Here is a 15,261-nt window from a genome sequence, read left to right on the forward strand (position 1 = left end):
TGTGAATTCGCAGGAAGATAAGTACAAAAATTAAAAGTAAGCACTCAAAAACTTGTCTAGCAATTTGACAGGGATTTTTTAGGTCTATTGAATCTCATAATTAAAAATTGTGGCTTTTATTTTATAAGCCATTTTGTCATTTCCTTTTTCTAGCAATTTATTTTTATTGTATTCTGCAAAGGTATTGGCTCATGACAGATTTGGGAGGAACAAAAAAATCCCAGGTCCTTCTCCACAGACAGACACCTTGAGATGCACTGGTCTGGTTTGTGCAGTCAAAATTGGAAGGGACAGAGTAGGGCAGGAGATGAATGTGAACTGGACAACCTTGGTATTGACAATTCAGCCATTAGAGCTAACTACTTTTATCTGGGGAAGGGGCTCTTTCCTAGGTTTGCTTTTCTAACACGGGGGCAGGAAGGCCACAAGCCTGGAAATAATCGTGGAGAAATGAGAACTGGATTCTTCTAGTAGCAAAACAAATCTGGAGGTTGTGAGTGACAGAAGATGTTGAAAAGAATTTCTCTCTGGAAAAGTCTCTGCCATTCCTATGGATCTGTTTGCTTAGGAAAATAGTTACAGAAAATCATAATTGGTGACATGTGCTCATATACCAACAGCCAGAGAGATTCTCTTCTCTACTCCTCTTCCTTCCCCCACCCTGAAAAATTGCTTCATTGGTTTGCTCCACCATCTTGGTTCTTTTTGCTCTATTTACATGTTTGCATCTTAAAATCATTAGCCCCTCAAAACTATTCAGGACCTTGAAAGTCAAGAGCCCATGACGTAGGTATCTATCCACTCTCTGACATTCCACCCTCATCCAGCCAATCTCTCTTATATGTGATTGTTTAATCTCTAGTCAAATACCTCCAGAGTCAGGAAGCTCTTTCTTAGAGCAATCCATTCCACCGAGGAATATCAAAGAGATATAAAGTCCAACCTTCTGTCAGTCAAAGTATGTATCTTATAAATTTCACGCATTGGCCCCAGATCTACCCTCCTCTTCCATATGCAAGACCTCTAACTATTAGAAGACAACACTCACATCTCCCTAATTCTTCTCTCATATTCTTCTCTCATAGACTGAACATTACTACTTCTTTTCACTGTCCTCCTGCTACCCCTGTGTACAGATTCTTCCTCATCCATCTCCTTCTTAAGATGCAGTCTAGGCTACAGACGCCTGATGTCTCACACAACGTGCCCTGTCCCACTCCACTGAGCCCCTACTCCTGTGTTGACTGGAACAGGGATCTCAGATCTCATTGCTAGAAGAGATCTGAGATCTCACGACTTCAGCTGCTAGAAGTTGAAGGGTACTCTGAGGAAGCTAGTTTAAGAAGTAGTGAGGGTGAAGCATACTGTTACCATAACAAATATGGAACGAAAGGAAGCAAATGCGAAAAGTAAATATTGCACTTGGATAACTGAACTCTATTTAGCACCTACTAAAAGTGACAGTTACTGGGAAGGGGGGACGGAAGCAGAAGTTGGTGACCGAGACCTGAGAAATGTATATAGGATGAAAAGAACTTGCTTTTGACTCTCCCAGGAGCTCACTGTTAGTTGGGAGAAACCACTTTACCCTGAAACTCATCCTGAAGGTGCTAATGAGATTTCCCCCTGATCTAACATAGACTATCCTCAGACACCACACTCTGTAGAATAGCCTCCACTCCATATTTATTTACTTGGTAATTATATTACCACTTCAATCCATCAGTGAGTTACAAATTAAGAGATTCTCTTTGTGCTGATGCTCCCGTTCTCACCCTAAAGGCTTATTTACCATTAACCATTCACATTAGGATTGTTAAAAAAGAGACTAAAGGCAGTTTTTAAAAATGAGCGAGTATATTTGGAAATGATAGGAACCATAAGTGTCAGGGATCATTTTGCTGGATCATTAAACATCTCTTAGCCAGGTGTGTACATAGGCAAGCTTATAACAAGGTTTCTTTTCAGAAAAACTAACCACACAAAAACTTGCCAGGAACTTTGTTCCTACCAATTCGAATGGGAAATCTTCTTAAACATGACACAGACAAATAAAGGAAAGAAGAGAGTCGATGGCTGCATCTCTGTTATTTAGCAAAAGCTAGAGGACAGCACTGTCTAAATTGGAGAGATCTGATATTGTGCGTGCGGTTTGGGGCTTTATGGAAGGTCAGTGATTGCAAAGCATCTGATTGCTCTGAGTCTCTTCTCCTCTCAGAGCAGGACCTCAGCCCTGGCTTCATTTCTGATCTCCACCTGCAGCCACTAGGACTGTCCACACCAGATATTTTCAGCTTCTCTCTTGCTCTGCAGGCTTACAATTCCTTGTTACATTGGACTCCTCTAATTCGGCTCCCCTAAGAGATTACTGTTTTCAGGGAAACTTTGGACCACAGCACAGGTTTAATTAGACATCTTCATCTTTCTTTCTGCTATGATATTTCTTCTTGTAGGGGAGCACTTCTCATCTGATGGCACATAACCCTGCTTTTCCAGATACCTTGGGATGTTATTCTACAGGGATGCTTCACTTCTGCTTGGCAGCTCGGCACTAGTGGCTTTGGGCTTGCCACCTTCCTGCTGGTTTTTCACCAGCTAAGCATTGAACCTCTCCATCCCTTTCCTTTCTATGCATACTCTACTAGATTACCACATTTTAGTTGAGGCTGTCACTAAATTGGCCGGCATGGCTTCTATCCAGAGCAAATCAATCGCACCATTTAGCCAAATTTATCCATTCATCAGTCTCCTCTTAATTTGAAGATAGATTCCAAAATATAATACAATGGCCCAAATCACTCACATTGTCCCTAATACCCAATTCTTAGAGAATTATGTGTAAGGCCGACCAGCAAGTATAACTCTTATAGCATTACCCCTAATAAAAGCCTCGTAGCCTAATGGCTCAGACAGGAAAGTATCACAGGGCAGCAGAGCTAGGAAAGCAAACCTCACAATATCTCCTCCCAAACTATAAGAAATAAGCTCCTTAAGATATCTCAAGTTATGGTAACTTTATGGAAGGTATGGAAAGTTTTTACCATTTCTTACTCTCATCTATCTCCAGCTTACCTGTAGTAATTCCCTAGTCAACACTGAGGCATGAGGAAGGCCCCTTTCTTGGTACACTTAGTCAATTGCAGGTTATATCTCTGCTAAAGCTTGCATCTAAGACCCTCTCTGTGAGCCGTTGGGAGCTGCCCAAAGCTCTGGGGTGAGCTGGGATTGGCTGTCCTGTCAATCGATTAGCAAGAACCACCTGGTCTGTATCTGTGTGAAAAGTGCTATTATAGTGAGCTTTGCTTCTTTCAGCTTCCCTATGGCATTTGATCTCTAAAAGAAAAGATCAAGACATGAAAGGAGATCGCTTGTAGCTCAGAGCAAGATAGAATGGAAAGAATCAGGGGCCCTTTCTTGACCCTTCCCAACTCGTTGTCCACCCTTGCCCTCAGCACTCCACTACCACCAAAGAAAACAAAACATAACTAGCTGTGATTCTTTCAAGATGTAGGTGGTTACTACTGTTGTGACTATGTGGTTATTTGCACAACTTGGCAGACATATTTGTCATTGTTTAAATACCTTCTCACTTCAAACCACCCTGGGCTAAAAATAAGTTAATGAGTAATTGAAATCGCCACCTTTGGATGGAGAGGAGGGAACACATTTATTATTTTTTTCAGAACTTCCTTCTTTTCTTTTCTTTTTTAATTGAAATATAATAATTATACATATTTATGGGGTATATAGTGATGTTTCCATATGTATAATGTATAGTGATCAGATCAGGGTAATCAGCATATCTATCATCTCAAACATTTATCATTTCTTTGGGCTGGGAACATTTAATATCCTCTTTCTAGCTATTTGAAAATATGTTTTTTTCCTTTTTTTTTAGATACAAGGCCTCACTGTGTCACCCATGCTGGAGTACAGTGGCATCACCACACTTCACAGCAACCTCTAACTCTTGGGCTCAAGCGATCCTTACGCCTCAGTCTCCTGAGTAGCTGGGACTATAGGCTCATGTCACCACACTCAGCTAATTTTTCTTTCTTTCTTTCTTTCTTTTTTGTAATGATGGTGTTTCACTATGCTGCCCATGCTTGTCTTGAATTCCTGGCCTTGAGTGATGCTCCTGCCTTGGCCTCCCAAAGTGCTGGGATTTACAGGTCTGAGCCACTGAACCAGGCCAGTGAAAATATATTATTGTTAACTGTAGTCATCTTATAGTGGTATAGAATACTAGAACTTATTCCTCCTATCTAGCTGTAATTTTGTATCCTTTAACAAATTCTCTCTGTCTCCCACTGCCCCCTACCTTTCCCAGGCTCTAGTATTTTCTGTGCTTTTTACTTCTATGAGATCAGCTTTTTATAGCTTCTACATATGAGTGAGAATATGTGGTACTTAACTTTCTATTCCTGGCTATTTCACTTAACATAATGTCCTCCAGTTCTATTCATGCCACAAATGACAAGATTTCATTCTTTTTTATGGCAGAATAATACTTCATTGTGTATATATACCACATTTTCTTTATCCATCTATTGATGGACATTCAGGTTGATTTCATATCTTGCCTGTTGTGATTAGTGCTGCGATAAACATGGGGGTGCAGATGTCTCTTTGCTATATTGATTTCCTTTCCTTTGAATAAATGTCCAGTAGTTGGAATGCTGGATTATATGGTTCTATTTGCAGCTTTTGAGGAACCTCCATACTGTTCTCCACAGTGGCTGTACTAGTTTACATTCCTACTAACCACGTATAAGAGTAGCACATTTATAATGAAAATTTTGGGCCAGAATATTTGGGACTTTGTAATTTTAGCTAAAAGCTTTTGGTGAATAAAACTAAACTAAGTTATAACCCAATGGTACTAAACAATAATAGTATTACTATAAATGGGCATGCTGCTTTACAATTTATAAAGTATGTTTAAATTCATTATTACATGTGTTTCATTCAACAACTTGTAAGGCAGGCAGGTTATGAAATATTTCATCACCATTTTTGCAAATGAGGAAACTGAGGCTCAGAGGAGCTGAGTGACTTTGTCCAAGGCTACAACATTGGAAATAGCAGAGACAGAATTGGGACCCGATTTGTTAGCGTCTGTAGATGTAACACCTTTTTCTTTATGTCTGAAGCTGCAGCAGTCTAAGGGTAAGAGGGTGTCCCATTTGCCCAATAGATGGGATCTACTCCTAGTGGAAGACATGGGGTCCCCTTGCACTGAGGTCACATGTTTGAAGGACTGATATCCCAAGAAATAAATTTGGAGGGAGTCACTACAAGATCTTGCTTGAGAGTTCTAGGAGTAGATTACTTAGTAGGAAGCAACCTGCAACTTAAGTGGTCAAAGATCTGAATGGTGGGTTTCTAGAGAGTTCAAAGGAAGTAGAATTGGGTTGTTTAAACTACAGAACACATTTTGGGAAACTTGCTGTAATTTCTTCCTGGACTTGTTACCACCAGAGCACTATAAATAGATACATTACTGTATCTAATGCATTTTGAGCTCTGCACAGGACTCAACAACTTTCTTATAAAAAATCCTCAGGACATTTCATTCCCCTTACAAGCTTTCTACTCATTTTTCAGTAGGCATCATGATTTGTTCTAAATCATAAATAGTTTGCAGATATCACCCACAAAAAGCCTATCATATGGCTCCTCAATTGCTTTTATCCTTTTCACCAGACCAAGCCATTAATAAATTTATGAATACAAAATGTCTACCAGTCCACATTTATGAAGGTTTGACTTGACACTTTGGAAGAACCATTAAGCCACTGAAGTGGCCATTAAGCCACTGAAGTCCTTCTTTTCTCCTGTGTGCATAGGCCTGTTAGGAGTAGGAATGTAAGGTTACACTCGATCCAGTAAAAAAAAAAAAATAATAAAAATCACTGGCTTAAAAAAATATTTCCTAATTGTTTTTTTTTTTGGAAGTTATCATTATTTTGCCTTGAGATTGTAAAGCAACTGTAGAGAGGGCACAGAGATTCATGTAGCTCACAGCTATAAAATCTTAATGGCTTCCTCTACAGTGCTACTGGGAATAGGTGACCAGCCAGGGACAGACTACTGCTCTCCCCCATAGCACTTGGAGATAACACAGAATAATGGCAAAAGGGACCAGTCACCCCCAGTCAAGGAACAAGTGGCAGGTTCTCTCTTTGCAGTCCCCACACTGATATCTGAGAGAATAAAAGTTTCTTGAGGGCAAGCATTTTCATAAGAACTATCTGTTTACCATGGGCAAAAATCAGCCATTTGCTTTTAATATTGGTTTAAGCCCTAAGCCCAAGACATGTTTCATGAGCTCTACTCCCCAGCCCACCACCAACCAGCTCAGGCTCCTCTTACTCTCATGTAGCAACAAGGAATGTTTTATGTTCTACAGTCTGTCTCCACTTTCCTCATTCAAAGAAATAGGCTTTTGCAGTACCCATGATAGTTTTGCCCTGTCTTTAGCCCAGCTTGAGACAAACTTATCTTTTTTTTCTGAGATTTACAGTTATAAGGGCATTACGTTCACCTGAATCTCCTGTCTGTACCCACAGAGTAGTGTAAGCTGGAGCAAGAATAGGTCCAGGGAGGATAAGGGGTGGGGAAATGGTAACACAGGTATCTCCAAGATGGGCGTTTCTTGCTGGGAGTTGCTTTGTGTATGTTCCAACTGTGTTTCCAACAGCAGGGTGTGTGTGTGTGTGTGTGTGTGTGTGTGTGTGTTTGTGTGCTCGCGTGTGTGTTTCTGTGTGGGTAAGAGAGGAGACTTAGTGGAGGGGGGCGGATGCTTAAGATGCTTAGTCATTGCTTATTAGCCAGGGACTCCTGGCCAGAGCTTGGAAAGCTTCTCAGGGATCAGCCCCAGCCAAAGAACTGGGAGTAACCAGCTTCCCAAACAGCTTACAATAAGAGGTTTGAGAAAGCCATTAACTAGGAACACTGCTGATGGCAGCCCAGCAAAGAGAGAGCTTATGGCACTGGGTCCATCATGGATCATGATCTGTTTTTGGAGGGGAATCGGTACATGAGTGTTCAGACTCATGGGCCAAATCCAATCTTTGCAGAAAATACATGAGCTAGAGATGTTGAGAAACCTTTAGAGTTTCCAGAGGTTTTGGAATTATAATAAAAATCTTCTGATTGCTTTAAATATTTACAGAGCTTAGCAGGTTAAAAAGCACTTTCATACTTATTATCACATTTGATTTTCACAAAAAATTATTGAAGTGGGCAAGGCAAGAATGATTCCCCATTTTACAGCTGGGGAAACTGAGGCTCAGAGCAGCTATATAACTTGCTCAAGGTCCTACTTCTAGGACTACAATCCAAATGTCCTAATCAATCACATGGATGATTGATTGGGCCTTGAAGATCTCTTATATTAATACTTCCTATAATAGAATACCTAGCTCACTGGTGGGCGGTTTAGTGGCTTCTTAAATGCATGAAGTATTAAAACCTAAAAGCCACAATCACTCAATTAGAAGGTAGTAAGGGCTGCAAACAAATCACCTAGGGATCTTGTTAACATGGCCTTCTGATTTAGTAGGTATTCAGGTGGAACCTGAGATTCTGCATTTTTAACAAGCTCCCAGAGGATACAAATGTTGCCGGTCAATGGTTCCAACTTGTAGTGGTAAGGGTTAAGGGGATATTGCCAAAAGTTGGTTACCTGATTTTAATTACCTTTCATGAATCTTAAACAAGTGAACAAACAAACAAAAACCCAAGACAATTCTAATCTGTGTCCAGGCTTTCTAAGCTCTCATAGGTTAGCAGCAACAGAACAGTAGCTTTAATAGTAGATAATATTTTTTGAGTGCTTACTAGGTGCCAACCACTGTGCCAAATGCTTTGCATGGATTATTTTATTTAATCCCCACAACCCTATGAAATAGGAACTATTATTATCTCCATTTTTTTTAGATGTGGAAGCAGGCTGAGAGAGGTGAAGTAGCCTACTGCTATGGTTTAAATATTTGTATCCCCTCCAAAATTCATGCTGAAATTTAATCCCCAATGCAACAGTATTAAAAGGTGGCACCTTTAGGAGGCAGAACCCTCATTGAGGGGATTAGTCCCTTATAAAAGAGCTAGAGAGAACTAGGTAGGCTGTTTCTTGCCCTTCCATCTCTTCTACCATGTTAGGACACAGCATGCACTCCTTTTGCCATGTGAGGCATTCACCAGACACCAAATGCCAGCACCTTGATCTTGGACTTCCCAGCTACTGGAATTGTGTGAAATATATTTCTGTTCTTATAAATTACCCAGGCTAAGATATTTTGTTACAGCAGCACAAACGGACTAAGATATCCACCAAAAGGTAAATATATTACCCTTGATTCTGAGAAGTGAAAAGAACAAGTGACAATGTAACCATGGGTAAGACATCATGTAATGGTCATCTCAGCAACAATTAAATTCAATAATCAGAAAGAAGGGGAAGACCCTAAGAATTTGATGTTAAATTTAGAAATAAGAATTATGGGAAAAAAGAACACTTAGGGAACTTTGGGATGAAGAGTTTTATAAATGAATATACCCCCAGACAACTTGAAAACTACTAAAAATTTCTTATTACCATCCTAATCCACAAGTATGCTGAGGACCAGGTATGAGCAACCCTTGGTGAGAAGCCTGGTTTGATGGATTGGAAAAGTCAAAGGGGTTAGAGTAGAGAAAATGAGATCTTTACTAACTGGAAATATAGCTCAGGAGAAAAGAACAGAGAACCTACAAGGTCATATGAAAATTCAAAAGATGATGTCCCCAAAAGACTCTGATAAGCACCTTACCAGGGATCAAAGCCAAAGAAATGAACATAATCACAGATTGCTGGCACTAGAATGCCCTGAAAGAATTGTCTGGGCATTCTCTCTATTTTGCGAATGGAGAAACTGACTTCTAAAAAGTGGAGGGGGCTTGCCTTAGGACACATGGGAGTTAGAAGCAAAGCCAGGAATAGAACCTGAGCATCCTGAACTTCATCCAGTACATCAAAAGAAGGGAAGAAGTGAGCCAGGGAAGCCAGCCAGCAGGACCACTTGCTGGTCGTGGTGCAAGAGGTCTGTTCAGGGACAAAAGGGAGATACAAGGGAGTCTGAACATACTTATCCCCAAGTTGTCTTTTGGGGGAGGCAATCTGTAGTATTAAATGAAATGGTGGTAAATGTGCATGGTATTCCAAGCACAGTTGACTAAATAAATGGATGTTGATGAATCACCAGCATTAGATGGCATCTACCCAAATGATAGGTAAAATTATGTAACAGCTGACCAATCATACAGCCTGTTCCAAACAGCTATTGTGCCATGAGCCTGGCAGATTTGCAATGAGCCTTCTCTCCATGAGAAATATTTTAAAGGGGAACCCAAGGATCTTCAGGCTGGTAGGATCACTGAACATGTTAGGCAAGTGTAATGTATTGGGGGTGAGGCATCATTTTTCCTGTAAATTAAATTAACCATCATTTGTATACTGTTTTGTAGTTTTCAAAGCACTTAGGGTTAATCATGCCTAACAAATTGACTAGAATTCTTTGAGAGGATAAACGTGCATGTGAACAAAGGAAAACCATGGATGTAATCTATTTAGATTTTGAAAAGGCCCTTAACAAGGTCCACACCAAACACTGTTTTAAAAAGTTAAGTCGCCATGGAATTGTGGAGCAGTACTTTGAAATGGATAGGGAAATGGCTTATAGGCAGGAAAGCACGAGTACAAATAAGTGGGAACTTTTCTGGAGAAGCATGAATAGTGGTGTGTCCCAGGGATCGGTGCTGGGACCAGTTAACATGTTGGTGAATCATCTGAGTAACCTTTAGATGACCATAAACTTTCCCAGGTAGCAAAATGCAAAGCTGACTTCAGTCTCTTTATGATTGTACTGACGAGCAGAGAAAAAATGAGTCAGAGTGAACTTGCTCAAGGAGTGGACTCTGAAACCTGACTGCTCTTAGGGGAAGCCAGTTTGGGATGGTCAGTCGATAAATTTGACTCGTGACACATCAAGTTGGGAGTAATGGTGGGGAAGCCAGATAGTAATGATTAGTAAACAGCTGGAGATGTGGGATGTTAGCACAGGAAAGCAGTTGAGACTGGCAGTAATGACTTTATAAATTACCCACATAGTAGTATAATAGTTAAATAATATTCATTGTTGCAGTATCCACAATAGCGAAGAAGTGGAAACAACCTAAATGTCCACTGCTGGATGAATGGGCAAAGAAATTATACATACATGCAATGGAATATTATTTAGCCTTAAAAAGGGAAGAAATCCTGCCATGTGTTACACCATGGAGGAACCTTAGAACATTATGCTAAGTGAAATAAGCCAGTCACAGAAGGACAAATACTGCATGATTCCACTCTATTTGAGGTTTCTAAAGTAGTCAAACCCATAGAAATAGATAGTAAAATGGTGGTTGCCAGGGGCTGGGGAAGGGGGAAATGAAGAGTTGCTGTTCAATGAACATAGAATTTTAGACATACAAGATGAAAAAGTTCTAGAGATCTGTTGTACAACAATGTGCATATAATTAACAATATTTTACTGTACACTTAAAAGTTTGTTAAGAGGGCAGGTTTCATGTTAGGTGTTTTTTACCCTAATTAAAAAAAATAAAGAAATCATAAAAAAAAATTGTTCAAAGAGGCAGAGTGGGTAAGATCTACATTCCCTTTGGAAAAGAGAGAGAAGATAGAGGGTTAACCTCTGGATAATGGCCAGTTTGAGAGCAGGATTAGGAGAAGAGCTAGTGACAGAAAGAGGCTGTAAGAGAAATAGGAGCATGCACTGTCTCAGAGGCCATAGGCAACAGGGTTTTAAGGACAAGGCTGTGCGCACCACAGGGGAAAGAACATGGCGCTGGAAGTCTCAAGACCTGAGTTAGATTTCCAGTTCTTCCACTTAGAGAAATCTCATTTCTTTTCTGAGCCCCAGTTTCATTACCTGTAAAATGGAAGAACATCTATCCACATGAAAGTACTTTGTAAATTGTGATATGGAACACAAATGTGAGGGAATTTTTGTTGTTGTTTTGCCTTCTTGACTGCAGCAGCACTGTATTATTTTTTCTATTGTTCTTGGTTTTATGTAGCTCCTCAGTTATGTGTCATAGCCTATCTATGTTAGACTGCATGTGAGAAAACAAAATACACACGACGTTTTAAGAAGAGAAGGTCAGCTAATGGCTCTTCCCCTCAAAGTTCTAAGATCATTGGTTTTCACAAGACTCCCAAGCTTCCACTTCTTATTTTTCATTTCTTTTTATAACTAAGAAGAACCAAGGAAATCTCTAATGGGAAACAGAGCCAACTGATTAGGTCAGTTTATTTTAGACAATGAAAAACAGGAAGTTACCCTTTTAATCCACCCAGGGCCAGAGATGGAAAAAAATAGGCTGCCCAAAGACTTCACTTTTCTAGATTATAGTTTTTCCTTGAAGAGTTGATGGCATTGTGTGTTGCAGGGATTTTAGGGGAGTAATAGAGAACAGATTCAATTGATTTAAAAAAAAATTTTTTTTGGTAGAGATGGGGTCTCACTATGTTGCTCACGCTGGTCTCAAACTCCTGGCCTCAAATGATCCTCCCACCTCGGCCTCCCAAAGTGCTGGGATTACAGGTGTGAGCCACTGTGCCTGGCCCTCAATTGATTTTTAATTCCTGAGCATCACCATATTCATCTCCAATTCAAGCCAGCGCCAATCAGTTACCTGCAAGGAAGCGGAGCTGATTCTTCACCTTCATGATTCCATCACCAGAGCCTCCGATGCACTCATCTTCATCATCGCCGCAGTCTCCACTTTCAAGCCCTTCCTCATCCAGGTTTTTATCCAGAACTTTACCCTTGGGCACAGACATGGTTCTCAGGAGCTGAAAGAAAACAACCAGGAATATAGCAGCTGTTCATATTTCTCAGGAGGTCTAGACAGTGTGTTATTAACAGGAAGCATTAAAAATGTTCAACGAATTACACAGAAGCTTTTAAAAATCATTTTCAAATTTAAGAATATCACTGAGAATATCACAGGTATAAACTGCTTATTCTCTTTATAGTTTCACATTTCTGGATCTTTCCGCAGCATTTGACACGATTCTCCACTCTTTCACTCTATTTCCATCACACAGTAGCCAGAGTGTATATTGCATTAGACCTTTCCATACCATGATATTTAAGTTCTTAAAAGCCTCCAAGGTAGGAAAACTCACCGATGAGGAACTTAAGACACAATAGGCAAAGCTAGGAGGACACCAAGATCAGAAAAGATCTTTACGGAAGCCTCCGGTAACCACATTACAGTCACTAAATTATAACAATAAATGCTTCCTGTCAGATGAAGAGAATAGCAGTGCCATTTTATATACATTTTAAATGAATAATTATATAACTAATCATCACATCCTATACTTTGATCATTAGAAAAGTTGTTAAAGATTTCCCTCTCCCCAAATTTCATTAAGATGCTTTTAAATTCATTTTGCTTTATTGTAGATAATATGCTTACTAAGAGGCAAATTTGTTTTGCTCTTCGGTGTCTGGATTTTTAGTCACATGGCCAATGCCTTCTTAATTTTATGGGATGCCCACCTCCCAAAAGTCTGTCCACTGACCCAGAGACCCAGCCCACAGCACGAATGGTCCCTGCGGACAGCTGTCAGACTCTCTCCTATTTTCCCTCACCATCTCTCTCCGAGGCTTCAATCTAACATCTTCTATTTTTGCTCTGTCTTCTGCCCCATCACGTATTTCTAGTCCTAAGTCTCAGTCCTACCCCTTACTTTTAAATGAAAGGCAACAAAACATGCTGGAGATACAGAAACTGAGATTTTTGTGATTGCGGAAGAGGTATCCAGAAAAAAAAAATGCTGCACACACAGGCGCATCTTGGTTTCTGTGGTTTCCATTGTCTCTGTTTATTGTCACGGAGAAGTATACTTTTATGTTCTCCACCTGTTATTTAGCTGCTACACTGAGATCTACCTGGAAAAAGCTACATACCACAGAGAAACACGACTCAGCAGGTGTTTTAAAATTTTTTTTATTACTTTTTTTAAGCAAAGAAAGAAAAGCCCAAAAGAATATTCTTGTCCAACAACCTCCAATGGTGTTGGAGAAGCCAAGCCGTCAACTATTTTGCACTCCAGCACGGTGTCCACCTTGCTGCTCTAGTGCTTCCACTCTCTAACACTCCCACCTCCACCTCCTCCACCACTCATCCTACACGTCTAAATTTATAATATATAAATACAGCCTAGGATGACTAGACTAGTGATTCTCAAACTTTTTGGTCTCAGGACCCCTTTTTTACTGAGAATCCTAGAGAACTTTTGTTTATACAAGTTTTACCTAACAGTATTTCCCATCTTGGAAATTATAACTGAGAAATTTTAAAAATTATTTATTTGATGGCTCACTTAAACATTAACAATAATAAACCCATGATGTAACATAAGCATTTTAAAATGAAAAACAAACACGTTTTCCCAGATATAAGAAAGTTATTAGGAAGAGTGGCATTGTTTTACATTTTGGTAAATCTCTTTCATGTTTGGCTTAATATAAGATAGCTGGATTATCATATCTGCTTCTCCATTCAATCTGTTGTGATATATTGCTTTGGTTGAATCATTTGCAGAAAATCCAGCCTCCCACAAATATGTAAGGGGAAAAGAGAGAAGTATTTTAGTAGACTTTACAGGTAATTGTGGATATTTTTCTTTGATAATACATAAAAACTCAACACATAGTTGCAATGTAGAATATGAAACCATATGAATAAACATTTCATGCCCTTTTATATTAAAATATATTGATATGTTTTGAACTTTGAGCATTTCGCTCATTTTATATCAGCATGCATGGGTCATCTGGAAAATATTGGCTCATTGATCTATGCAGGTCTTCCAAATGTTGACATCTTTCATTATATGATATTAAAAAATCAAATTTGTTAATATCGCCTCCAATCTCATCAGAAAAGTCTTTAAGTGTTAAGAAGCTCTCAACCGGCCGGGCGCGGTGGCTCACGCCTGTAATCCTAGCACTCTGGGAGGCCGAGGCGGGAGGATTGTCTGAGCTCAGGAGTTCGAAACCAGCCTGAGCAAGAGTGAGACCCGTCTCTACTAAAAAAAAAAAAAATAGAAAGAAATTAATCGGACAACTAAAAATATACAGAAAAAATTAGCTGGGCATGGTGGCGCATGCCTGTAGTCCCAGCTACTTGAGAGGCTGAGGCAGAAGGATTGCTTGAGCCCAGGAGTTTGAGGTTGCTGTGAGCTAGGCTGATGCCACGGCACTCACTCTAGCCTGGGCAAAAGAGTGAGACTCTGTCTCAAAAAAAAAAAAAAAAAAAAAAAAAAAAAAAAAAAAAAAAAAGAAGCTCTCAACCTCATGGTGGCAGATACAGTTTTCAGAAATTTTAGTTTTTTCTTATTCCTCTTGTTCCTTTCCAAGAAAATGTCTAGCAAATATTCACATCTGTATAAACATAGTTTGTCCATCATTCTCTCAAGTAAAAACAAAAAATGAGGCTAGTTTATCTCACAGCTCAAATAATCTCATAAGTGCTTTGTCTTGAGACACACATTGACACACCATATAAATAATTTAAGTGTACTTCCCATTTTATAACAGAATATTATAGAACAAGGTTTTATAAAATTAATAATAAAGGTTTAATAAATTAATAATTTTTATAGCTTCGGCAATGATATCCTTAAGTGCAGGTGCCCTTTATTTTCCTACAACTGTGTGCCAGTGAAGAATATAATGACCACTAGTGCCACTGCTTTGATTCTTACTATGGTGTCAACAGTTGTACTTGGTATTGCTTTTGCACCACTGGTGCAAGTATTAACACCGTGAAAAAGACAACATCTTATTTGTGTTGTTGTGCAAGTAGTTTTGACCTTGTGAATGCCTGGATTTCATGGACTCCCAGGGTCCATAAACCATTCTTTGAGACCTGCTAATCTAGCCTATAACATCACTTCAGTCTGGTTAAAACCCCCATTCCTCTCCTTTACCATTATTTCTTATAGGAAAGTTGTTTTTGACATAAGCGTTTTTACTTTAACTTTCAAGAATGCATCCTTTGTGTGTATCACGGAATACCTGAATTAAAAGTTTTCACATAAGGGGAATTTTGTGGTTAGGCACAGATTAGTGAACTTGCTATTTCTCAAGCTTATTTTATATCTGTGCCTCTCATTAGTACCTTCAGTAAACATTA

At 39.4% G+C, this 15,261-nt stretch overlaps 1 protein-coding gene across 1 annotated transcript in view; it reads right to left on the bottom strand.

The window, feature by feature from the left end:
* Positions 1–15,261, bottom strand: part of GPC3 (glypican 3) — a 428,110-nt gene that overhangs the window by 39,653 nt on the left and 373,196 nt on the right. The window contains exon 7 of the mRNA XM_012653413.1: positions 11,743–11,902. Coding sequence (XP_012508867.1) covers positions 11,743–11,902 — 160 coding nt within the window. The remainder of the gene's footprint in view (positions 1–11,742; positions 11,903–15,261) is intronic.

Source organism: Propithecus coquereli, unplaced genomic scaffold, assembly GCF_000956105.1.
Source record: "Propithecus coquereli isolate 6110/MARCELLA unplaced genomic scaffold, Pcoq_1.0 Scaffold42, whole genome shotgun sequence".
In the NCBI taxonomy this organism is placed as follows: Eukaryota; Metazoa; Chordata; class Mammalia; order Primates; family Indriidae; genus Propithecus; species Propithecus coquereli.